This window comes from Eptatretus burgeri, chromosome 1 (genome assembly GCF_056783735.1).
Source record: "Eptatretus burgeri isolate ZD-2024b chromosome 1, Ebu_testis_v1, whole genome shotgun sequence".
Lineage (NCBI taxonomy): Eukaryota > Metazoa > Chordata > Myxini > Myxiniformes > Myxinidae > Eptatretus > Eptatretus burgeri.
The window spans coordinates 84,941,077-84,968,255 of record NC_140961.1 but is presented as its reverse complement, the minus strand read 5'-3'; the positions used below and the strand labels follow the sequence as shown (position 1 = coordinate 84,968,255).

The 27,179-nt window shown below is 42.1% G+C and overlaps 1 protein-coding gene across 4 annotated transcripts in view; it reads left to right on the top strand.

Moving 5' to 3' along the window:
• Positions 1 to 27,179, top strand: part of TMTC1 (transmembrane O-mannosyltransferase targeting cadherins 1) — a 119,851-nt gene that overhangs the window by 83,866 nt on the left and 8,806 nt on the right. Inside the window, exons 11-17 of one of the 4 annotated variants that reach the window (XR_015060679.1) lie at positions 1,279 to 1,422; positions 7,947 to 8,055; positions 10,168 to 10,270; positions 12,664 to 12,799; positions 14,560 to 14,704; positions 19,853 to 19,990; positions 26,055 to 26,134. Coding sequence is in view for 3 of the 4 variants with exons in the window: in XM_085890651.1 (XP_085746777.1) it covers positions 1,279 to 1,422; positions 7,947 to 8,055; positions 10,168 to 10,270; positions 12,664 to 12,799; positions 14,560 to 14,704; positions 19,853 to 19,990; positions 26,012 to 26,134 (898 nt within the window). In the remaining variant the exon portion in view is untranslated. Of the gene's footprint in view, positions 1 to 1,278; positions 1,423 to 7,946; positions 8,056 to 10,167; positions 10,271 to 12,663; positions 12,800 to 14,559; positions 14,705 to 19,852; positions 19,991 to 26,011; positions 26,135 to 27,179 lie in introns of all 4 variants that reach the window. The other 3 variants (XM_085890651.1, XM_085890672.1, XM_085890663.1) reach the window with 3 other exon arrangements.

Genomic DNA, 27,179 nt, shown 5'->3' with positions numbered 1-27,179 from the left:
GAAAACATAACCTCCATACACATGAGGTGGCAGAGGTAAAAATAAAAATAAAAATAAAAAAAGAATAAAAATCCAATCAATCTTGATTAAAATCTGAAGAATTATTGAAAGTTTAACATGACATAGTTTAAAGCTCTCCCACACCTACTGCTGTGCCTTTATGGAAAAGAAAGCGTTTGCACTTGGTTGGGAAATCTATTTGGGTGAACATGTGACATTCACAGCCGATGTCGCACTTCCAAATATCCACGACTGATAAATCTTCACTCAGCCTTCATCTTCATTGACAGAATTAAACTCGGAGTCTCTCGAAGCTTCATCCACACATTGTTTTCAGACCTTTCTGATGTAATAATCCCAGGATTGTCGTGGGTTGCCATGCTTGGAATTTCCTCTCTGTTTGGAACACTTGATGGCCCCCAAACACTTCTTTCATTTCCTGGATTGTAGAGAAAACACTGACCTTGCCACATGTAACATATTTTGTCCTCGGCTCTTGTATGTGTCTGGTTAATGGCTTTGGAGTCCTTAACCATCTAAAATATGGTCTTACTTCTTCTGTCCTTCTAGCCTTTTGTTCCTTTGCAGCCCTATTATTCCAGTCACAAACTTACCTAATTACTATTCTCAAATGCATTATCACTGCTCACCTTCATACGTTTGTCTCACTTTTGTTTCATTTGTGGAGCCACCTCTCTGATTCAATCCAGTCTTTCTTTTTCTTCTTCTCCTTCAATGTGACAACTCATCACCTTTTCTAACACATTCTTCACTGACCTTAACATTCTTTCGACCTTTGACTTTTTCTTTTTTCTGCCTTTTCTTTGTAGTTGTACTGTTTGTTTGCGTACTCCTCATTTGCCTATCTGTTTTTCTCATTTGCTCATTTAAGTCCTGTTTCACTTCATTCTGAGACGTGTCCTTCATTTCCTCTTCTCGATCCCCCTGCTTGTTTGTTGTTTTTTTTTTTCATTTTAGGCTGCTTGTCAATGTCCCTTTCCTGATAATTTTACTTTGCTCTGTTATTTCTGTGTCTGTCTAGCTCTTGCATAAACCTTGACATCTTTATTAAACACAAATCCAGAACAGCAGGAACAGTGCACCTTGTGTTCAGTGTAACCCTCGACACACCTGCACACGATGAAGTTAAAAAAAATTGTGAGCATTGTAATGTAATGAAATGAATCCTCCCTAGAGTTTATAATATATTTGATCAACTGTTTGACTTGTCACTGCCTGATTACCTTTTTGCTAGCTTCCCTCACACTGATTTTTCAGGCTTGCTCCAAACCACTCAAGTGCCCTCAACAACCTGGGTACACTCACCAACAACTCGATCCGTGCGGAGGAGTTTTTCTGGAAAGCTTTATCTGTTATGCCAAACCACAGCCGGGCCATGTTTAACCTCGGCAGCTTGTACAAGTACGTCAAAACACCCTATGAAGCACCCATGGTACAAGCTGCTGACACGTTTTTACTCTTTGCTGTTATTCTTCTTCTTGTTTATGGCAGCTTGGCTGCCGGGCCCCTATCATTTTGTAGGGGCGTGACTATGCTGCTGATGCTGTGCCTCTATGCCAGTACACTGGAACTCATTTTGCCGACCATAGAAGGATGACAGGCGGAATCAACCCCACCTTTTATTCATTAATTTTTCCAACGGGGCTCGAAAACAACAGAGCGGCCAACCTTTGCTGTTGGCATTCAGCCACTGGTCCGCCCATTTTTATTTTGGATTCAAAGTACGATATTTCTGAATTGACACCTCATGGTCACAGACTCATAACTGATCCTATAAGATCAGCAGTGGACAGGGTAACCTTATCCTACCACTTTCTGTCAGATTTAGAGTTTTTCATTAATTTTCATCCAAATCTCTCAGGGCCTGTACACATAATACGTCACTTCATTTGGTGATTTATGACACCATTCTATGTCCCCCTTCCACCCCCCCCTCACCCCTCCCCACTTCCTCCTCCCCCCAGTTCTTCCCAGGCCAACAAAAGTAAGTGTTTTTCAAAGTCCTCCATGAGACCAATGCTGCTCTCGATCATGGTGTTTTGAATTTGAGCAACCTTAAGTAGAGAAAAGAAATCAGAAAACAATTGAACATGACCCAAAACAGTGTACTTTGAACACAGTTTTTGGCCCTCTGGTTAATACACTTGTGAATCCCACATTACAGTGTGTTGGGATCAGGCACGATGGTTATTTCAGATTTGGTGGCCATCTTGGAAGAAAAAAAAATCAAAAATCTGGAAAATATCAAATAGTAATAAGACGTTCCTCCTTTTTTTTTTGAAAAGCCCAGATGATAAAATAATTTATTTCACTTGGCCTAATGTGTTGGATGGGGTGATGGAATGGACACGACAGAAAATGGCGGTAAAACCAGGAAATAATTGATTTATATGACTTTTACAATGTTTATTTTATTAAATTGGAATGATATACTTGAATACTGTAGAAGACAAATCGTTTGTCGTAATACTTCCAAGAACCTCCAGTTTTGCAGTACTTCAATATAAATAAAGGTTCAGTCAGGTGGTGTATCAGGGTGGTGTTTGGGACTGCTTTTGGATGACTTCAATACCACTAAACTTTCAGATTTTTAGCGATCGTTAAAATCATTATTTTATAAAAATTGGAGTAACTGTACAAGGTATCGTGTTCTATGAACTCTCTAGTTTTTGAGAATAAATGGATTCGGTTCTAATTGATGGTTTTTACCACTTAAGGTGCTTCATATGTTTCATAATGCAGGTGAATATACTGAGACAGGAGTTTACAGAAACATTTCCTGACAGTGATGTTCCACATCGTAATGCTGTATGAGAGTTAATTTCTAAATTTTGTAAGACTGGTTCAGTTGTGGATGCCTCACGATCTTTCAGGTCTTCAGTGTTATCAAATGAGAAGATTAACGATATTTAGGTTTGTATATTACGAAGCACTAGAACATCAGTTTGTAAGTTGTCACAATAGACAGGTGTCTCATGCAGGCAGTGCACTCAGAGCACTGAAGAAACATCTGTACCTCCATCAGCATAAAGTAACAGCTGTGCAAGAACTGCAAGGGATGACATCAAGCGTTCCGATTACCACCGATGGTTTTGAGATTTTATTACTGTTCATGGAGATGATGGAAGTCGCGTTTTTTCTCAGATAAGATCTGTTTCCATTTATCTGCCTATGTAAACAGCCAAAACAGCTGTGTTTGGTCAGCAGAAAATCAAAATACTATGCTATATTGGAGACACCATTGCATGATGTGAAGGTTGGTGTGTGGTGCGCCATTTCACGAAAGTGGATAATTGGCCCCATATTTTTCCTCCAGACAATCAACTCAGAACACAATTGCACCTTAATTCTTTACCCTTTCATTGGGTGGCTGAATGAAGATTAAATTAGCAGTGCATATTTCTTATAGGACAGCGCCGCTGTACACTCTGCTCGTGGCTCCATGATGTTACTCCATGACGTGTTTGCAAACAGATTCATTTCAAAGAACATTTGGCCACTGAAGTCCTGACAACCTTTCATCTCCAGACTTTTATTTTTGGGGAGCAAAGAAAGACACCTTTTATAAAGATAATCCCTATAGTCTTCAAGAACTCCAGGAAGTCATCACCAATTTCATCAATTTTCATCAAATTCATCAAAACTGATGTTCTATTGGTGGTGTTCTCTTGATATTTCTCAGGCTGAGTTGATGCACGTCTTTACGAATATGTAAGGATGTGTGCGTGCCGTTTTCAACACTTGTAAAGGTAAAAATTATTTCTTACTTCTTCATAATTTTCTTAGTTATGTCCTCATGCACAGTCACTTTTGGGTTCGTATGTACTCGTGAAAAGTGACTTTTGGGACACCCTTTGTATACAAATTGCCTGTGTATTTTCTCTTCAAAAGTGAGGCTACTGGAAGAGTAAGGGTATATTTACAGTGTACAAGGCAACAATTGCTTTCAACTAGCAACATAATAAATGTGCAGAAAAAATAATGAGAGAGAATGGAGAGGAGGAAACACTGAAACCATGCAGCAAAATGGTTGGCATAGTGAAGGTTAATGGTAGTAATAAAGATCATGGGTCAGGATGAGGGTGACATGAAGTGGTTGTGCACTGTCTTCTTGAAGCCCTGTAGGGGAAGTATTAGAAAAAAAACCCAGCAGTCTCTGGAAGGGAGTTCCATAGATGGGAGAAGCAGGTTGAGGTGTGCAATCAGACTGGATTTTGGTAGTTTAACCACAAGTGGTTACTGAAAGAATGCATGCATCTTGTAGTTGCTGGGGAGAGTTGGGGAACTGAGAGCAGATGAAGCAATATTTAAGAAGAGACAGAAAGAAAAACAGAGACCACTGACCTGTCTGCAATGGGAACCTTGTGTTTTAACCTCATTGAGGGAGATTCCAATAATATTTAGCACTTTAGATTTCATAGAAACGAGGAGAGAAAGTTGTGATGCTGTAGTGCCAGCTCATAGGGGAGAGCAGTACGACATTGAGCTATGGATGAAGGCTGCCTTGTAGACTGTGAGGAGCTCCAAAGAAAGATTTGGATCAGAGGACGATACCCATTCTATGGCTGTCTTTGGAGGCCAGCTTTGCAACGTGTTTGGACCAGAAGAGAGCATGGCTGATGGTGAGACCGTGAAGTTCAAGAGACTGAACCTTTTTCCATTGGCTAACCATGGAAATAGACAGGTGGGTTCGTTTGATTATCCTTCCAGAACAAGGTGAGCCGATTTTACAGGATCAAAGGATGTTCCATTTATCAAACCAGAGTCTAATCATTTCCAGATCAGCAGAGAGAGTTACAGCTGCTGTCTGCCTTACAGAGGGATGGAGTATTGTACAACACAATGTGAAGTTGTTTTTAAAAGTAAAAGTTGTAATAGGGTTTTCCTGAGCATCGGAGAGGTCATTTATATGCATGAAGAACAAGACTGGGCCCAAAACACTGCCATCATAAACTCCAACCTCCAATGAGAATGAGGGTTTCATTGTTCACAATGCAGTGCATGGATTGAGGGAATCAGAAATCCAGGAATGAAGGTGGCCTTGAACGTTACAGGTGGAGACCTTGACAAGCAAAGCAGGATGCCAGACTGTGTCAAATGTCTGATATATGTCCAAGAAGACTGTCCTGGCCTCTTAATTGAGATTTAAGGCCTACAACCATTGCTGAGAGAGGAGCATCAGCAAGTCTAACGTCAAGTGACTGGGACAGATCCAAACTGATGGTCAGGGATCAGGCTGTTTGAAACACAAGAAAGACAACATCAGCAACAATAATGGATTCCATGACTGCTGGTACAGTACTGAAATTGGAAGGAAGCTTCCTGGCCTGTAGTTGATAGGATCTGTTTTTGCATCCTTCTTCTAGATGGGAGTGATGCTTACTGATTTCCAGCTTGATGGGAGGTGGCCAAAGGAGAAAGACAGAATTAATAGGACAGACAGAGGGGAAGCGAGAACGGCAAAGCAGGATTTGATAACATGGGCACTGATGCCATCGGGGCACATTGCCGAAGCAGGAACAGTGCTGAAGAGAGCTTTGTCTATCTTCTTAGATGAGAAGGATACAGAGATCATGAGTCAGTGGGTATGATGGGACCGGGTAAGATGGGAATAATGCAGGATGTGTTGGGTATATGAGATCAGAGTTCAGACATTCTGACTTATCCCAGGATGAGTCTGCAGTAATTCCATTTGAGGTGATCAAGGATTAGAGGGGCCATATTGCAGATATGGGATTGAGTAAGTGTCACCATGACTTGAAGGCAGGAGAGTAGTTGGAGAGTTCATTCTTGAGATTTGCAAGATGGTGTTTTCTGGCATGCTCACAGGATGAACACACACTTCTTACGAGCCTTATGGAATGAACGAAAGTTACCCTCAGTTAGGTTAATGTGCCATGCTGACAAAGCAAGTTGGGATCACTGCACCTGCCTTCCCACAAGATTCAATATACCTTGGCCGAGAGAAGGATTAGGATAGCTAGAGGTGGGATAGGTAAAACCAGTCCATGAGAGAAAGTAGACTTTGAAAGTATTACCAGGTGGAATCACTATCAGGGTCTGTGGAGATGGTGGCCCAATCCTTTTGTGAGAGGGCATATTGAAGTCTTTGCCAGTTTGTGTGCACAAACAGCTATATCTTGCATTGTTGCGGTTGTTTCATGACAACAATCAGAGATATGGGTTTTGACAAAAATCAAGTGGTCAGAAGAGCCAAATGGGACAAAACTGGAACGAGAGAGATTGGACAGAAAGTTAGTCATTATTTGGTCCAGGAAGGTAGCGAGGATTGTACCAGTTCCGCATTTTTAATCCGACAGGTAGGATAGCCTCACATTGTGGCCGATGAGGTGAAGAGAAAAATTATTTGGGATTTATATACTTTATACATTGCCACAATCGCACAAACTGACTTGAATGAATTCAAGGGAGCAATTGTCTTGCAAAAGAAGCCAGTCTCTTTGTTGTCACCATTTTGGGTATGTCCGATGTACAACTTCGTACACATTTGTTGGGGTGTGCATAAGTGGTGACCACTAACTTTTCCCTGACAAGTTATAAATAGTATTGGTCCATGAAGGGGTCAAAATGTTTTCATGGCTCCGCAGCCAAGGGCTGGAGGCATGATGTCATCATGTCTTTTGGGTTGTCTGTATAATTGTCTGTCTATACATCCGTGTGTGCCCATCCATTATCAGATTTTTGTTACGATGATAATTTGTGAATCAAAAATAATTTCCACTAAACTTGGCACAAGTATAGATTGTAATACAAAGATGAACTAATTACAATTTTGGCTTCAAAAGATCAACGAGAAAAGGGCACGTGACATTTAATTGAAAATCTTTTTACCGCGATAACTTGGGAACCTCGAAAGGGATTTCAACCAGACTTGGCATATGTATGGACTGTAATACGAAGATCTGATTTAATTTTGGGTTCATCAGGTCAACCTTCACGTGCCCTTTGAAAATCACTTTCGCTGACCATAATTTGGGGGCTGACGGGATGGCGTAGGACGTAGAGGTACGCACACTCACCTCTGAGCTGTTTAGCCTGGGTTTTAATCTCGACCCAGCTATAACCTATCATTCTAGTGTTTCACAGGCAGCGTGTTTCATCGATGTGTGTTCTATCCCTCGGATGGATGTTAAACTGGTCGCCACATCTGCCAGCATTAGTTGGTGGATGTTAAAGATCCGACGGGGTCCTTTGCAAAGAGGAGGTGAGCTATCGCCGGCATCCTGGCCACATTCCAAATTCCTGCCTTGACTTCCTGTGATGTAGTGGTGGCCTGCCAAGGATTGCAACCCTAGTCAAGAAACTGGTTCAGCAGAACAGACGCTCTGTATAGTATCGAACATGGTTCATGATTGACCATAACTTGAGTTAAAAGCATCTGATGTTGTTTCTCTTCTACTTATTTCTCTTTTCTCTCTTATGCTCTTTCGTGTGACCTTTAGTTTTACATGTGACCTTTAATTGAGGTCAAACATAACAGTTGGTTGACATCTAATGCGGGTGGAGGCATACCCATCGATGCATTCACCTAAAATTATATATTTCTACTTTTCCCCTTACCATGAAGGTATGATATAAGTCGGTGATAAAGTGATATTTTTGCAGATTAATCATTCTTTGAGATAAAAACATGACCTATATTGAAATAAGATAAAGAAACTCCCACTGAAGGGGAAAAATAAGTAAGATTGGCTGGAAACCACTTAGAAAAGAATTGCCATCTGTGTTGAGTTACGCAGGCGCTGGACCATTCTTTCATGGTCATGGGAATGTTTTTTGACACCTCCTCGTATTATTCACATGTTCATGTTTTTTTATGAAAGTGTCAACAAATGCCATTGTGTGAGTTTAACCAGAACAGCTAGTTTTAGTTGATAAGGTAAGCATGTTGATATTGGCACCAGAGTGCAGGGCCGAACACTGGAGGCAGAGCGCTGGTTCCGGCAAGCTATTTCCATCTCACCACTTTTCCCTGATCCACATTCCAGCTTGGCAGCAGTGCTAACCGAACAGGTATGCCACACAACGAGAAACTTAACTTTACCTGTTTCTATGGAAAGGAGGGTTTTGGTGGAATGGGCAGTGGCAAACTGAATTTGTATAATCTGGTGAGATAGTTCACCAAGAATATATTTTGACAGCCAAAGCCAACATTAGACAGCATGCAAACTGAAAGTGTGAGGCCTCTGCATAATTCGAGCAATAAAAAATGCTTTAACCAAGAAAATGGTCTCCAATCGTGTGAAAAAAAATTCATAACTACTCGTATTCTTACCACATTTGCCACATTCCCCGAACTTAACTGAAAAGTTTTCCTTCCCTCCTGTCCATGATTGTGTGACAGTCAAATCCTACTTTCAGTTCCTTATTTACAACAGCTCCTAAAAAATTTTGAGTGGTGCTTTCAGAGCCAAAAACAAGACTTCTTTTCCAATGGCATAAGAAAACAGCCACCACTGGGAATATGTGTGACCTTGGGTAGAAACCACAGAGAAAGGAACTGACATCTCTGCTGAATAAATTTTGCTGGTGAATGACCCAGTCCTTTCAAGGAGGAGATTGGGACCATATGCTGTGCAGAGCGATGGTGCTGCCCAAGCAGTCTGTTGGTGCTTGGCTATTGGGCACAATCCAGGATGGGTCGCCACTCCGACACAGGATACCAGCAGGCTGGTACTAATTTTCCCAACCTCTGAAGGATGACAAGCCGAATTAACCCCACCTGGTATTAATTCAACAGTGAGTGGGATTTGAACTCAGGACCCAAGGATCCAAAGCCTACCACCCTAACCATTAAGCCAACACCAGGCACAGTCCTTTAAAGGGACTGTGGTGCAAAGTGAATTATAGCCTTGTATTGGAATCCTCAAAGCGAATAAGGAGCTTTTGATCGACAACCATTGAGTGATGGTAAGAGGAAACCCTTCAATTTCTCATGAATAGATGCCTGGGATTTTTCTCATCATGTAAACATATATATATATATATATATATATATATATATATATATATATATATATATATATATATATATATATATATATATATATATATATATATATATATATATACTTTGACTCGCAATGATGTCAAGTTTACAGGAATGACAACATATTATCGACTGCCAAGCTTTGATACATTTGATACAAGATGAAAGGCCACATGAGAGAGAGCATAAGAGAAAAAATGACCGTTTTTACAGCCATTTTTCCCTTCTGTGCAGGGGTTTGGCTTTTTCTTGAGGCAATGTTTTATGGCCAGATGCCCTTCCTGACGCCAACCCTGGTCACCTCTTACGACACACAGGGATATGCTACACCTATTCTAACCGGGGCATACACCGGGACCAGTACACTGGCACTCATTTCGCCGACCTCGGAAGGATGACAGGCTAAGTCAACCCCCTGGTGTTAATTCAGCAGCCAACGGGGCTTGAACTCAGGACCCTGGGATCCCAAGCCGCCACCCGAACCACTAAGCCAACACCAGGCTTAGAGAGCATAAGAGAGAAAAGAGAAATAAGTGGAAGAGAAACAACATCAGATGATTCCAACTCAGGTTATGGTCAATCATGTACCATGATCTACACAGAGCATCTGTTCTGCCGAAGCAGTTTCTTGGCTGGGGTTACGATCCTGGACGTGTCACCACTCCAGCGGATCCTGAGACATTATGCGATCACTGAAGTTGAATCGTAGTTCCATTAAAATTACCAGAAAAATATTTGTAAACAATTCCTGTTATTTTCACAAATGGTTGTTTGGTTGGTTGTTTGTTTGCCTCAAATCGCCAAGGTCTATTGGTAAATGTTGCAATTAAGGCTGGAATCTCATACTAAAATAAAAACTGATGAGGTTACATAAAATATCTTCCAAATAATCTCCTGTTCTTCTGTACCTCCAAACATGTTCACTTACCTTTAGAGCCAATTCATTATTTATACCTCTACTCGATCCTTCCTTACAATTTTAACGACGATCAATACCTGTGTGTTAATACATTATTTTTGAAAATGAGTGACTTTCAAAAATCAGAGCCTTGTTTAAAATGGTACTGTCGTGTGACGCAGTCAGACTTGAGCCTGTGTGCCATCATGAAGTGTGTGTAATTGATGTTGCATTGCAGGGTCGGTCCAGCGAAGCTGAAGAGGCATACCGAGAGGCACTGCAGACACTCCCAGGCAATGCCAACATCCACAACAATTACGCAGTGTTACTGGCTGCCCAGGGTGAGAAAACACTCGATTTGGAAATTCTGATTTTCTCAGATCAGATAATTGTGGAAGATGTTTACACAGAAACTAGTCATTTTATTTACTGGTGTGATGATTATAGCAACTCACAAATAAATTACACATGGGATGCCTTGTAATACTGGGATTGGCGCAAGCCGACACATTTCGAAAGAGAGAATTGGGATACTCCCGCCACAACGCTGACACCGCAAGTCTGTGTATTTTTTTTTACTGCCTAAAACCTTCCCAGGCACCCGATAATTTCAGGAATGCACATAAATCAAACAAACATGCAAATCAAAATGGATAAATCAATCATTCTGATTTTTGGTGAACCAAATCAGAGACTCAATATTCCAATTTTGTTCACATTTCAAGTCAATCAGATGAAAATTGATTTTACCTGATCTTGACATTTTGACCTCAAAAACATTATGTTTCTAACTATTGTCTAGATCTACCAGGTGGTTAAGTTTCGTGAAGATCAGTGTAGAATTGCGACCTATAGGCGATTGACATACAAACAATCCATTCATCCATCAGGACCATACTCTGCACAGAGCATCGGTGCTGCCAAAGCAGTCACCTGGGCTATTGGGCACAATCCTGAATAGGGTGCCACTCCGACACAGAATACTCGAATGGTTCAATCATCCCAGCAAGCTGGTACTCGTTTTGCAGACCTCAGAAGGATGACAAGCTGAGTCAATCCCACCTGGTATGAATTCAACGGCCGAGCGGGATTTGAACTCAGGGCCTTGGGATCCCAAGCCTGCCGCACTAACCATAAAGACAACACCAGGCACGTTTAAACAAATAAGCAAACAGACAAGCAAACAGAATAACACACACGACCAACCAATATAGTTGAAAAATATCTGCGATTTTCACAAGTAACAAACAGACAGACAAGCCAGTAGGCGGCGATGGGTCGCCGAGCATGGAAACTATATGATATAGAGCAAAATGAATGTCATATAGCGGATAGGGAATCACTTTAAGAGTATGCATATCAAATCTCATCGAGTTCCATCTACTGATAACTACTCGGTGTCCATTTTAATGAAAAGTACCGAAAATGCGGTTTGAGATCAGAAATCTCCAAAGTTCAAGGGGGTGCTGTGGGTGAACAAAGACCTAAATCGAAAATCCGGCTCGATTGTTTGTGCACAATGTATTCCAGACGATTAGTGTGAATTTTCAGGACCATAGGAGGAGTAGCATTTGGCGCGAAGGCACCTCCAGCTCTCGCATATTTTTGATTTTGCACTAATTGACCTTTGACCCCTGACCTAAGCGAAATCGGTCAATATGTCCTGAGGCAAAGTTGTAGTACTCATTGAGTCCCACGAACCTGCAAAGTTTCATTCGTATCGATGCACTCACCTGGTCGCTAGGGGACCTTAAATTTTCGCCAATTTCCGTGCATACCCTAATTGTAGGGGCCGCTGCGGGTAAAGTGTGCTACACGAACACATGGCGCAGACATCAAGTCCCAAGTGTGCTCCATATGTCACAAAAACCAGAATATATTTGATAGAGCATCACCTGTAGATCATTCGTGCCAAATTTCATAACCCTACGCGTGGAATAATGGCTTTCGGAATTGATTTCGTGTGAACGGTACCGATTTTGAAGGTTTTTCTGTTGTTGCCATGGAACAAAAGCGTCCCTAGCAACCATCACAATTTCCAAAGCACTCGGTCATAAGATGTACCTACCACCCGAGTTTGGTCAAAATCCGCCCATGTTTACTACCAATTATGCTGATGACAAACGAACAAACATCCAAACAAACATCCAAACAAACAGACAGAATTACTGACAATAAGGGTCACCTATTTCAGCGACCCAACAGGGGTGAAAACATCACCCCTGTCCACCTGAGGTGGTGGAGGTAATAAATTAATTTAACGAAAGGAGCACACTTACCCTAGATGTGACATAAAACTGACGTCGTGGACATACATTATGTCGACACATCACCTCAAAACTCGGATGGTGTCCGTGTAGCACAGCAAGTGTCGTGATGGAACTCGATCTGTGCCATGCAACCTCGTCAAGTTAGGGGGTTCGATTTGTATTCATTAACGAGCTTTTTGTGGTCACGAATAAGCGATTTGGCAGTTTGTTTGTCAGTCCAGTTTGTAAGTCAGTGGTACTTCATCTGAAAAGACACTGCACAGTGTTCATGAAATAAATGAGGACGAAGCTTGTAAGTTCCTTGACTGGTGTAAACTCTGGCACAAGGAAGGCTTTATTTACCAGTGTGGACAGTTATTTTATTCTCTTAATATTATGCTTAATTTGCCTTCTCATATTTAGATGGAAAAAGGTCGAATCTTTGTAAAAAAAAAATAGTTTTTACATCGTTGCCTTGTTTTCAGGTGATCGCCTGCGAGCGGAGAGACACTACCGACAGGCCATATTACTTCAGCCCAGCCACTCTGTGGCCATGAGCAACTTGGGTCGGCTGTATCGCACGAAAGGGCACAGCGGTGAGGCGGAGAAATGGTTCCGCCGGTATGCTGGAATCCTCAAGCATCATTAAGCAGTAATTTTATTGGTTGTGGACAATTGAGATGATGTGGGTTTGAATTTCAAGTTAAACAATCCTCCCTAGTATCAGACTTAAATGAATGCTTCCTCCATTGTCTAATACATAGTTATGTCTGCAAAATAAGTCAGATAAATTAATCAGACAGAACAAAGCCATACAACCCATCCTGTTGGTGGTGCATCCCCAGCCAGCTAATGTTTAACACAATATCGCAAGCTCAGCTTGCACAAGAAAGCTTCGTCCTCGGTGAAAATAGCCAAGACTACAAAGGCCCCAAAGTGATGAATAAACCACAAATTTTTCGTGAGTTTCCAAATTGACGCAGTTAGTAGTCATGCAACACACAACAGCTGTCAAATAAATACCAAAACATTGAAAGCCCAAATACTACCGTTCCTATAGTTAAAAGTTTCTGTGCGGGTTGCCGATATCATGTTGTGTGTAGCCACCGCATCCTTGAAAATCCAGCCATATTTAGATCTCTTATCTCTGAGTCCAGTGGTCTTTCCATCCCACAACCACTGTATATGATTCAGCAATCTCAAATTGTGTTAGTTGCAGAAGAACCTGGCTTTTGCAATATCTCAAGCAACCTTGACCTCCTCGACATTCCTAAATCTCCTCCAGCAGTTGTGGTGAGGAAACACCGCTGGAAAACTAGCTCCAAAATGAGTCTGCTACTGCTGGTGTGAAGGTTACCATTCAAGTCGTCGAATTACAGGAAGAGTGAAACTCAATCATGCAGAAATGGCCCCAAACAAGGGTCTTCTTTAAAGATGGTTCCATTTCCATCAGCAGAATGAAGCTTACAGCAACAGAAACCAACGGGAATGTAATCGAAAAGTCTTCCTTTTTCCCAACTTACAGCTTTGCTCCTAGTTGCTGATTCTTCCGGTTTTTCTAGTCACTTGTATGTTTCTCGAAAACAAAAGGTCAAGGTTGAGGTTACTCTTGGGTCACGCCTTTCAAAGCTCCCTTTATTTGATGTGGAATGCCAAGTAGTTTGAAAATCCTCTGTTCTTCACACCAGACTAGGTTAATTGTAATGTGTGCAGTAAAGAAGGAAGTCAAACTTTACTTTCAAGCATGCAGATCAATCCAGTCCTGTGTAACTTTGCTGAGCTCTTTCTTACATATAAGCAGTAGAACAAATGAATAATATTTCAATAATGATAAGAAATTCAGGGACAAAAACAAATTTTTGTCTGTGTTTAGTCGTTGTACCTTTATGCCTCGAGGTGATATTATTTTGCTTCTTACGAGTCGTTTCCAGATTTGATGTGCAGACTGGGTGGGCTGGAAGTGAGTGGATAGAAGTAAACTGTGAAAAAGAAAATTGAGAAAAGAACGGGACATTGAAAGGGCATTGACAGAAGACAGAATAATGGAGAGAAGATTGGGGAGGATGAATGGAGCTGTGGAAGGGGGTTGAGGAGGAGGGATGGGTATAAGTTCCACAATATTTATGTATTTAATACATCAGTGGCCTGTAAGTGTACAAAATATTGCTACATATTGACACAGTGCCGTTAATTACGCATGTCAAGTGGAATCACCAAAGCAGACCAAAACCTAATGTCGCAACCTGCATATCGCCAACACTCATTGGTACTGTTGTTTTAACACTTCTATAATTCATTAGACTTGGTATTGATTGTAAAAGCCAGTTTAGTCTTGCAAGAGTGGCTCTGAAACTAAAGGCAATGCATTCACTTTCCATCAGATCATTGTCCGTGAAATCCAATACGGACACCCTGGAACTCCTAGGGGCCCTTTACTATCACACCGGTCGCCTGCGAGCTGCTCGTGACACATATCAACAAGCTGTACAAATGGCACCAGAAAGTGCCAGGAAGCGACTGGCTTTGGTATGATCCTTATTTACAAACAACGAAGATAACATGCACCCATTGTGCACTTCCCTTGATTGCCTCATATTTTTTACAAAGGTTTCATAAACAATTGCAAGATTCATCATGTATGGATGTATATTATTTTAACCAACAATTGTGGACTATTAAACATTTACGACATCTAACTTATTCAGCAAAAGGACATTCTTGTTGGGAACAAAAATAAGTCAAAGGCACGATCAATTGCAATATTGTCATGAGGACAATAGCTCAGGCCCGATGTTTCAAACAAGAGAGTTGCTTTTTCAAATGATTGGCACTGAATCCGATGATGATGATGATGATGATGATGATGATGATGATGATGATGATGATGATGATACACAGTAGAAGCAGACATTCATTTTTGTTGATGCTTATCATCTCCATTTGGTGTTCTTATAGACCCGTTTGTGTTAGTTTTCATTTTATAGCTTTCACAAACTTCCGTTGCACAATGTGGTGTTTTTGGAATAGTTTCCTTAATTTGATTCTAACCCGAATGGAATACACGTGACATCACAACTCTGCTTCTACGCAATGTGATGCACTGTTTGCTGTCATTATGATTGCTTAGAAATCGGTGAAATCATTGGGACATGTACGCATCTGCTTTTAAGTCATTGGGATGTCTCTGAGTGTTCCAAAGAGAGGAAAATGGCAAGGTGAGGGGTATGGAATGTCTGGGTGATGAATTCGAACTTTGCAACATGGAATAGTTGTGGTCATATTTTCCATATGAGAGGCAGAATTATCATGCAGTGAAGTCATGAGCCGAGACAGCATACCCACTCATCATCCATCTATCGATTGTCTTTATTCATTATATAACAATCAATGAAGTACTATGATTTGATGTTTTCCTGTGGTCCAGAAATTCCATGTTCATTGAACTGTTCTGATCCCAAAACATGATGTCATTAGCTTTTGGGCTGAGGTCAGGAAACGTGCTTTTGAAGTTTTCAATGACATCTCATCAATGAAATCCCTTCAAGTAGGGACTGTTTCATGTATAACAACAAGGAATAACAACAAATAACCTTGGCCAGAAGGAGGCCATTCAGCCCGTCATGTCTGTGCTGTACAACCACCAGTTACGTCACTATCACCCATCCACACACAAGCTACCTCCAAGTCCTGCCAATATACCTATACCCCTCTATCTTCATTGCATCTATTTACCTAATTTCAATTTAAATATATCTCCTATTTATGCTGTCACTATCCTTCGAGAGAGACCATTGCATGCATTAACTACTCTGACTGAAAGACCCTTGACTTCATAACTCTCCTCTTTTTATTCTCAGGCTATAGCCCCTGGTCCTATCACTTTCCACCCCCTTGATCACTGTCCAATTTACCCAGGTGAAGAGTGCTTTAACCTCAGCGTTGCCCAGGTAAAAAGGAAATTGTAATACCCTCTGCCACCACCACCAGGTGGTGCTATATGGTACAAATTTACATTGAGAACGTACGCTCCCACTCCCAGCCCTCCACACCCCCGTGTGAGGCCGCGGCCACATAGCCGATGTTACCTCCCACACAAAGTTGTATTTGTTGTACTAACAAAGTTGTACTAACAACAAACCATCATTGAAAATTGTAAGTCTATTAACTGGCTTGGTGGCAAATGATTCTGTGAATGCAGATGTGGCTCAAAGTGTTGGAAAGAAGATTCTTGATTCCATGGTCGGAAAATCTGTTGCAGAATACAAGTTTTCTCAGAAGAATCAAGTTAAGACCCTGTCATCAGCTACTCATGTAAAAACATCTTCTGGTGAACAAGTTGAGATGGATTCACAGCGTCTCTATCAGCGTCTTCTTCTTTCAGGTTTCAATGGTGACATACCACTTCCAGATCTCTTCCGATATGAGATGTGCTCTTTCCCACCATCTCTCTTTAACATCCATGTGTGCATGAGGATTGGGGATAAATCGGAAATCATTCACCATCTCCTCAAGCTTGTTCCAGAGAGCAGTAGTGTAAAGTCCTGTGACATGAGTATGCAGTACATCATTGATGGTGGTAGCCTGCTTCATAAATTCTCATGGCCTAAAAATGCCAGTTACTCAGAGATCTGTGAAATGTACGTCCGACACATCAAGCAATCATACCGTCATGCTTTGGTTGTGTTTGATGGGTATCATGGATCTAGCACAAAGGATGAAGCACATTGTCGCAGGATGGGGAATGATATAGGTGCTACAGTTTTGGTTTCACCAGAAGTGCATGTAACCATGACCAAGAAGAGCTTTCTTGCCAATCCTTCCAACAAGCAAGCATTCATCAACCTACTTGCAGAGCAAATGACCAAAGCAGATATCGCCGTTGAACATGCAACAGGTGATGCTGACTACAAGATATGTATGTCAGCATGTCTTCACGCCAAAGAGAAGCCAACAGCTGTCGTCGCCGAGGATTCTGATGTGTTCCAGCTGCTGACGCATCATGCCAATATTGCTGACAAAGACTTATACATGGTGACGTCCAAACAAACAGTGTGTGTGTGTGTGTGTGTGTGTGTGTGTGTGTGTGTGTGTGTGTGTGTGTGTGTGTGTGTGTGTGTGTGTGTGTGTGTGTGTGTGTGTGTGTGTGTGTGTGTGTGACAACTTTGGCAAAGAAGCTTGACCCATTATTCTCTGGTGCCCTGCTCTTTCTGCACGCTTTCCATGGGTGTGACACTATGTCTAGACCTTATGGGATTGGCAAAGTTTCAATACTCAAGAAATATGCAGAACTAGAGCGGTGTAGTTCAATATTCATGTCTCCATCTTCATCTAAAGCAGAAATAGAAAGAGCTGGAGAAGATGCCTTGTTGATCATCTATGGCTGCGCAACATCTCTGACCCTTGACTCGGAAAGAGTGGACAAGTTTCAGCAGAAAGTGGCTACTGCCACACAGTATGTGTCACCAGAGAAGCTTCCAACAACATCTGATGCAGCCATTTCCCATAGTCATCGCGCATACCATCAGGTTCAGGCATGGTGTGGTAATGATCTTCCTGCAGAAGAATGGGGCTGGACGACTTCTCCTTCTGACTTATATCCCGTCAAAATGACTCAGCCGCTGGCACCTGATCGACTACTTAACATAATGCGATGCAATTGTGCTGGAAATTGCAACACAAGAACGTGAACATGCCGCAAAAATGGGCTCCATTGCACTCCATCTTGTGGTCAATGCAACTTGTTTGAACGGTCCACCTGTGGACATTGAAGAAAATTAGGTGGAAAACGATGATGATGAAACGGGACTATCCATAAATTAAGGTGTGTTTACTATATATGTATATAATGTGTATAAAATAAATTAGTGTTTGCATACACATGTCAAAGATTGTAGCCGGTTGTTCAGACAATTAATTTAGCTCATTTCGGGGTAATTTTAGGCCAAAATTTGGATTTTTAGAGGATTTCAATGTGAACGCATTTTCCAATCTCCTCCAAAGTAACTTTAAATGGAAGAGCACCTCAAAAATAGTAGGATTAGACACTTTATTTTTGTTTCTATGTTGATTTCCAGCAAGGTTATGCCTATTTTAATATTTTACGCTCCGCGGCCATCTTGGATTTTCAGTGAAAACGAGTATTTGCCATGGATGGATTTGAGTGGACTTTTTTGTGTGGTTAGAGATACCTCCAAATAACCCATTTCAGGTGAAATTGCTTTGTTAACATTTTTGTCCAACCTCGGCACTTTATTTCCTGGCCTATGTACTTTTATTTTATACTTATTGAATGCCTTCTGCCTATTCTTCATTACACTGCGTACCTCATTGCTCAACCACCCTGATCTCTTTCTGCATCTATCTTTACACCTTACTGGAAATGCCTGCTCTGCATCCTCCACATTTGCTCCTTGAAGGTTGCCCGCCTCTCTGATGCTGACTGCCCACTTATTGACTATATCTCATACCCCTTGCCATCTACATGAGCTTCCAGCTCCTCCATCTTTCCATTCAAGCTCTACGCATTCATAGAAAACACCTTCAACCTTTCCCTTCCATTAAACTATCCCTTGCTGTCCTGACCCTCGAACCTCATCCTCAGCCTCTGGTCTAAAAAAAGTCCCAAGTTATTTCTCAAGAACAGCCACAAATCTCTTATTGAGTGACATCTGCTTCAGTTCATCCGCTTCTTATATAGGCTTTATACCCCTTCGTGCCACTGTCAATAGCAGACCAATCACCATCAAGCTCAGTAGATGACAGTTGCTGCATGGAGAAGTTGCTGCAGCGGTGCTGCGTGGAGAAGAGGGTTATGCAGAAAAGTGATCCATCTCTCCCATGTCAATCCTTGGGGAGCCCCTGTTGTGAGATCCACTCCCTCCATGCCTGTCCTTCAGCCTCAGCCCAATGTGCTTACCTCTACAATGACAATGTGCTCACCTCCGCACCTTCCATGAATGCCAACTCCTGTGTGGTTGACCCCTCTGCCACATGGCCACCCAACTAGGGAGCATTCACGACTATCAGGTGACCGCCCAGACATGCCAGTAGGGATTACTGTGGACCCTTCACCTTCGTCTTCAATGAGACACTTGAAAGTCTGGTAAACAGGACTGAGACCAAAAACATACCGATCAAGTCACTCAACCCACCCATTGGAACAAGAGCCAGATTGCCACCCTGGGTGACTCTTAGAGAAGACGCTGCACTCAGACCTGTTGTCGGGCCCAAATGGAATCTCCATTGAAGCACTTGATGCGCACAGGCTGGACTGCCGGCGAATGCACCACCGACCCTCCCTCCTGAGCCCGGCAGTTGCAAGCTCACTCCATGGGTCCAGCTCTGCAACAAGACTTAGCAGAAGTGCTTTCTTGTCCCTTGAAGGTTGTTTGGCTACGACCACTGCCTTGTTAGAACAGCGTGCCGGTATACTCTGTGCATCTTTAATACAGCGCCATTCTTTCTCCATCCCTCTCCACTGCCATCTCCTATTTTCAGCATGGTGATTATAGGAATTCACTAAATGACTTATTCTTTTTAAAATTATACCGCAGTATCCTTGACATTTACAAGTGAGCATGATTTGCAAACAGGAAAGAGATTCAGCCCTAACTTGTGAAAGTGAAATGTTGAAAACTAAATATAGCATATTGTGATCTGCTGACCTTGTCTCAGGCCCAGGTGTTATATCGTCAAGGTGATGCAAGAGAGGCGAGCCAGCAAGTGGCACATGCCATCACTCTTGATCCAAACTGCTTGGAGTGTTTCCACCTTCAAGCATCTCTTGCTATCCAAGCTGGTCATTTCAGACAGGTACAAACTTTGTACGTTTGCTGCAACGCATGAGCTGCAAGTGGTGCACATGTGAATGTCTATTGTAAGTAAGAGGTTTTTCATATCTTTGTGGTTGCAGTGGAATTGATTGGCCAAACATTATTTATATCTGCAGTCTTTTGTCATAAGCTTGGATCGCAGTAATCAAAGGCCTGCTCTTTTCCAAAGTTATTTTTTGGGGATCTTTAATCTTCACTAATGAGTGCAAGTTAAAGTTCATGAAAGATTAAAGTTAGTTGCAAGGATATTTGGCAGCCAAGATGAACCTTCAGCTTTTCGAAAATGAATGCAGTATTGTGCATTAGTATGAATAAAACTTCTGCACTTATTGTTCTACACTTTTTGCAGAATATGTACATGAAGAAATGGACATTATAATAGGTAATATGGATCACGTGATGTCATACTATGTGTTCCTCGAACAAAGTTGATCATTAGAAATTAGAATTTTATTTTCCATGCTTTGAGTTTACTAAATGTACAACCAAGTCCCTTTAGGTGAATGCTTTGTGCAATTTCATGGTCTATTAACAAGGTGGATAGCCCAACAAGTCTTTCCTGCATCACCGAGGAACAAGCAAGTGTTCCGTTAGCAAGCAGCTTCTTATTGCTTTCCAAGCCAGTTGTTGTGTATAAACCACTCAGCAAGTGGAGCAAGCAATTAAGAGAGATGCTTCGTTATGTTCATCATCGACATTGATGCCTGAAGGGCCGTTAACCCCATGATGATCATTTTCATGGATGGATTTCACACGGTACATTTATGTAGTTTGTGCCAATTTTAAAATCCACTAAGTGCGGACCAAGATTTGGATTTGGTTTGTCAAAGGACAGTGCAGACAGATTTATTAAAAAGGACCAAGAAAACGTGAAACAGGATGTATTTTTATATTGACTGGCTAAGTTATATCAGGGACAAGCTGGACCCATACGGCATGCGGTCTACCTTTAAACGCAGAAATTCATGGTACTAGAACCACATCCGAAGGGAGGGAATTCCACAGGTTCACAATTCGATGGGAAAAGGCCAAGGAGCAGAAATTCCTTCACGCTCGCTGCTTGAAGATTTTCTGAGAGTGTCCACGGCGGGTGTTAATCTTGATAAAAGATGAAAAACTGATTTTGGTGAAGGTTTTCATAACCCCACACAATCTTAACGACCTTGATAAGATCCCCTCAGATGCACGGGTGCTGCATGGAGAAGAGGTATACGCAGAAAAGCCTGACATGGTATGGAAGGGCATGGAGTCAGACAACTATTCACATTGCGAGCTGTTGAATGGCCACCATAGTCTGATTTATGTTCGCTAAAATGGCAGTATTAGTCCGATTCAAAAGGACACCACAATTACCCATGAAATGTTCAGAGTCATTTATATACCCGAGTTACATATACAGTACTCATAATATTATTGAAACGTACATTTCATACTTTTATTTTTATCCACTTTTCATCCTAATCCTTCAATATCGACAAACATGTAAAACCCACAATGGTAGGATCTATAGACAAGCCCTTCTGACTGACTCTCCATTTATTTATTAGTCCCCCTCTAGTTTCACCAGAGGGGATGATAGGTTTGCTCTCCAGCTGTCTGTCTGTCTGTCACACCTGTGGGCTTTCTGACTTTACTTTTTCCCCATACCCTTCAACATACGAGGTCCTTCTAAAAAGTAAAGGGACTGAGCCTGCTGTGTGCTCCACTTACACAACTTGAATGAACGGGTTGCGTCGCAGTCTTTCGCAACATTCCAGCAATATATATGATTGGTGATGGTTGACTGCGCTCATTGTGTGATTTTTTACAGGTCGTGCTTTACACGTTGCCTAATCTGAGTTGTCGTGTTATGAGTCATGAGCAGAGAGCCAATCTGAAGTTTCTTGCCAAGCTTGGCAAAACACCTTCCGAATCCTTCGCAATGCTGCAGAAAGTCTACGAGGAAGAAACAATGTCACGTAAACGTGCATTTGAATGGCACAAGAGGTTCAAAGAGGGACGGGAGGAGGTTGAAGATGATCCACGGTCTGGAAGATCTTCAACGAGCAGAACGGCGGTCAACATCGAGCGTGTGAATCAGATGATGCGCGCAGATCATTGACTCACATTGCGGATGATTGCTGAAGAACTTTCCATCAACAAGGACACTGTCGGGAGTATCATCACTGAAAATCTCGAAATGCTCAAGGTGTGCGCAAAGATGGTCCCCAAGCTGTTGTCCGAGGACCAGAAACAACAAAGAGTCACCGTCTGTCAAGACATTATCGAGAACCTCGAGGGCGATCCATACCTGCTCAGGAGAGTCATTACTGGCGATGAATCGTGGATATTCAAATACGATCCCGAGACCAAACGGCAGAGTCGTCAGTGGAAAAGTCCGGCATCACCAAGACCAAAGAAAGCAAGGATGTCAAAGTCAATGGTCAAGGTGATACTCATCGCGTTTTTTTTGATATCAAGGACATCGTCTACTTCGAGTTTCTACCACAGGGTCAAACAGTGAATCACTACATGTGCAAGGAGATCCTCCGGCACCTCATGAGATCAGTCCGGGGCAAGAGGAGGGATCTGTGGGAGAACAACGCCTGGGTGTTCCACCATGACAACACCCCTGCTCACAGTGCCCTGAGCATCTGACAGTTTCTGGCGGAGAGGAACGTGCAAACTCTGGAGCAACCCCCGTATTCGCCAGACTTGGCTCCTTGTGATTTTTTTCCTATTCCCCAAGCTCAAGGGGATGATCAAGGGGACCCGATTTCCTGATGTGGAGGCCATCAAAAGGGCCGTGATGACGGAGCTCCAGAGGATTCTAGAAGAAGCCTTCCGGGGGTGCATCGAAGCATGGAAGAAGAGAATGGGACAAGTGTGTGAGATTGGAGGGAAACTACTTTGAAGAGGACAAGCTGTGATTTCAATATATTTTTTGGAATAAAATTTCTGTGAAGTCAGTCCCGTTACTTTTTAGACAGACCTCGTATTTAACTGTAACTTGGTACATGGCTTTATTATGATAAGTTACAGAACAAGTTCGAGTTTCATGGTGTTTCATCCATTTTTCAGTTATGCCCTTTTTGGAAGAAGAAAATCTACACCAGAAGAGAGCCATTCGTGTGTGTGTGTGTGTGTGTGTGTGTGTGTGTGTGTGTGTGTGTGTGTGTGTGTGTGTGTGTGTGTGTGTGTGTGTGTGTGTGTGTGTGTGTGTGTGTGTGTGTGTGTGTGTGTGTGTCATATCTTTTCTCAAAGATGGCTGAACGGATCTTCGTCAAACTTTCAGGTTCATCAGTGAGTGAAACAACAAAGTGCCTGGGAGTGTTTTAGGCACAAAAAAATGGAATTTTTTTTTTTTTAAAGGTTGCTTTTTTTTCTTTTCGATTTTCCCGCACCTTTTCTCCAGTATCCCGCACCTTTTCTCCTTTCCCAGTATCCCGCCCCCTTTCTGCTTTCCCAGTATCCTGCCCCGTTTCTGCTTTCCCAGTATCCCACCTCCTTTCTGTATTACCAGTATCCCGCCCACTTTCTGCTTTCCCAGTATCCCGTCCCCTTTCTGCTTTCCCAGTATCCCACCCCCTTTCTGCTTTCCCAGTATCCCGCCCACTTTCTGCTTTCCCAGTATCCCGCCCACTTTCTGCTTTCCCAGTATCCCGCCCCCTTTCTGCTTTCCCAGTATCCCGCCCCCTTTCTGCTTTCCCAGTATCCCGCCCACTTTCTGCTTTCCCTGTATCCCACCCCCTTTCTGCTTTCCCAGTATCTGCTTTCCACTCTTTGCTTCCTCGGTATCCCACCTCTTCCATGTTCACACAATGTTCCATTCCACATCCTCCTTCCTCCCCTTCTCCAGGCCCCCCCCACCCCTCCCGTCTTTCCCATTCCCTGCCAACAGCACCTCCTTCCCAATCCTTAACTCTATGGACCTCTGACATCCAAGATCCTCTCTCCAATTTGACAGATCTCTCAATCCAACCTGGTGGCACTGTTATTCCAGACATTATCTGCCCAACAGAATCCTTCCTCCCTCATGAAGTCTTTGCTTCATCGGTCTTTCCCTGGGTATTGGTTTTTTCCGATTTGACAGGCCAGAACCTGTTCCACTGGTGGAGTTGCAGTTTATGTGAAGAACTCCATTTTCCACTGTCCTTGCACAACCCTTTGCCCTCTTAAACCCCAGCCTGAGTAACTTTCACTGTGCTTTCCCCTCAGCAACCACATCCTATTTGTCTGTGTACTGTACAATCAAAATATATTATATTTTGTTGAACACAAGGACAAATATATTATATTTGTTGAACACAAGGGAAAATAGATTATATTTTCTTGAAGATCCGGATCTGGATACTAGAATTTTTTAAATGTTTCTTCACCGTTGATGGAGCCAAAAACGATAAATTGCATGATATCTTTTTTAAAGATATGGACCGATTCAGACGGAACTTGGTGGACAGGTTGGGTGTGTGACAAGGATGAATTGATTCGATTTTGGGGAAGATCCGAATCTGAGGATTTTTTTTAGTTTTTCAAGTCATTCTTCCCCATTGAGAGAGTATGGCCAAAAACGATAAATAACACGATATCTTTAAAAGTCATGGACGAATTCAGATGGATCTTGGTCGACAGGTTGAGTGTGTGACAAGGACAAATTGATTAGATTTTGGTGAAGATTCGAATCCAGATCTGGATCCTAGAATTCTTAAAGTGATTCTTCACGATTGATAGAGGGGGCCAAAATTGATATATAGCACAATGTTTCAAAATGTTGTTTGTGAGTTATGACAAAACTTGGTGGATGAGTTGGGTAGGTGACAAGAACAAGCCAATTAGATTTTGGTGAAGGTCTGGATGCAGATCCACCCTATCAGTGGGCTGCAACATGTAAACCATTCAACCTGGCGGAGGCATGCGCTCTACTGAGTGCCGTTCTTGTTGGTCTTGCACTCTCTGCCCGCTTGGTTCTGTCCCTCCCACGTTTCTGCAGAGTACACACAGTCTGCCAGTAACGTCTTATTGTTAAACTCCCAAAATCCAGTCTGACTGTTCACCTCCCCTCATTTCGTCCTCTTTTTCTCTCATCTGCGGAACCAACGTACCTAGTCTTTTCAGTCCTATTCTTCTCTCCAGGACTCCAAGACAGCTGTTCACCACTACCTCTGATACTAATGATCTCTTCCATCTATACCCCCATCTATACTAATAATCTCTTCCACCCCAACTTACCCCATTCCCAAGCACTCCCTTTTTCCAGCTCTTCCACGAGCCTCCATCATGTTTACAAAAATATACAGTATATATAGATAAAAAAAAGATTACCCTGAAAACGAGGAAAGACAGAGAGGGCAGTCTGACTTTTGATCACAATTCTTCAAGACAAACGTCACACCTTAACTGACCATTTTATTAGTGGAAAGAGTGAATTCCAAGTGCATACCTGTATGAATGAAAAGGATAATTTTTAAATCATCAAGTGTGCTTATGTGATTAAAAAAAAAGAAAAAGATGGCTATGTTAAATACGATTACAGGCCAAATTCATATCACGACTCAGTTCTATTTTCACGTAATATTCTGTTGTGAACAGTGTTACTTTGGGATTTGCTGAAGTAGTGATGATGAAAAGTTAGAAACAATTAGCCAGCTTTTAGTAACTGGTCATGTGTACACAAACATGAGCAATCGATGTTTGATTGAGCATGAAAAGCAAACTGGTCACACAACTTCAAAGTACATTGAGGATGTAGCTGCTTTAAATTTTATGAAACTTAGGAAAACGTTAGCATCTACTTGAAGTGTGTGTGTGTGTGTGTGTGTGTGTGTGTGTGTGTGTGTGTGTGTGTGTGTGTATGTATGTGTATGTGTGTGTGTGTGTGTGTGTGTGTGTGTGTGTGTGTGTATGTGTGTGTGTGTGTGTGTGTGTGTGTGTGTGTGTTTGTGTGTGTGTGTGTGTGTGTGTTTGTGTGTGTGTGTGTGTGTGTGTGTGTGTGTGTGTGTGTGTGTGTGTGTGTCCTGTGTAGGCACTCCTTTATGTTCAGGAGGCACTACGTCATTCACCCACAGACAAACTGCTCCATGCAGAGTTACTATTCTCTCAAGGAAACTGTCAACGGGAACTACACCAATTTCAGCAAGCTTTCCAGGTTTGCTGTTCCTGGAATAATGCAGTATTTGTGAAATATTTGCTGTAAACATTACAATTCACATTTACTGAATATTTCAGAACATCGCTGCTGCGCAATTATTCCAGTGTGGCATTATGGTGCACACTGTTCAGTTGCACTTCTAGTCCTGTCAATCTGTGGTCTGACCTAGTCAAAATTGCAACAAAATGCGGTTTGCTGGAACTAACTCCCCACCCCCTCCTAAACAACATACCATAAGTGGAAATGGATGTGGATGGGTCAAGTATGCTAATTTACATAAATCCAAAATGGCCGCTCTAAGCCATATTTTACATAAATACAGCTCTCATTTGCATATTCAATTTAATAGAGTTTTACTGATGTTTATATGAAAAGTGTGTGGCAGGCATGTAGATGTTCATTTTGATTTATTGTATACAAAAACATTTTGTCCAATGAAATCCAGGATGGCAGCCAATTCAATATGGCCGACAGAACACTCACCTCAATTACAAGTATAGAAGATTTCCGTATTGTTTGGACCATACTGAGTTCTTCACAAATATTTTCCTCAATATTTACACAGATGCAGCACATACATGTGGACCCAGCCACTTCCTTTATTCTACACTTCATTCTTCGAGTATATCATCTGCAAGAAGGATGAACAAGTTTGTTCAAACAATACCCTTGTCCTCTCCACATACACCTGTGCTTTCCAATCCATTCTTCCTGATTTTTGAAATCCAGGTTGGTATTCAGCTTTTGAAGAGCTACGCCCTTCCCAATTCCAAACGTTCATGATGTGATGTCACATCTGGCAATAGCATGTGCGAATGGCAGCAAGTAAAAATTTGTGGACCCAATGCTTTCTGCAGCCACTGTATGTTCCAAATTTGTGCCGTTTTCATGTTCTTCTTGATCTCTGATTAAAATAACATGCCAAATGATTTGGGATCAGTATGAAAGCAAAGAAGCACCAAGAGATCCACATCTTCTCCAATCACTGTTGTGACACGATTGGCAGCAGAATCTATGGTCGTCTGCATGATCACCACCACAG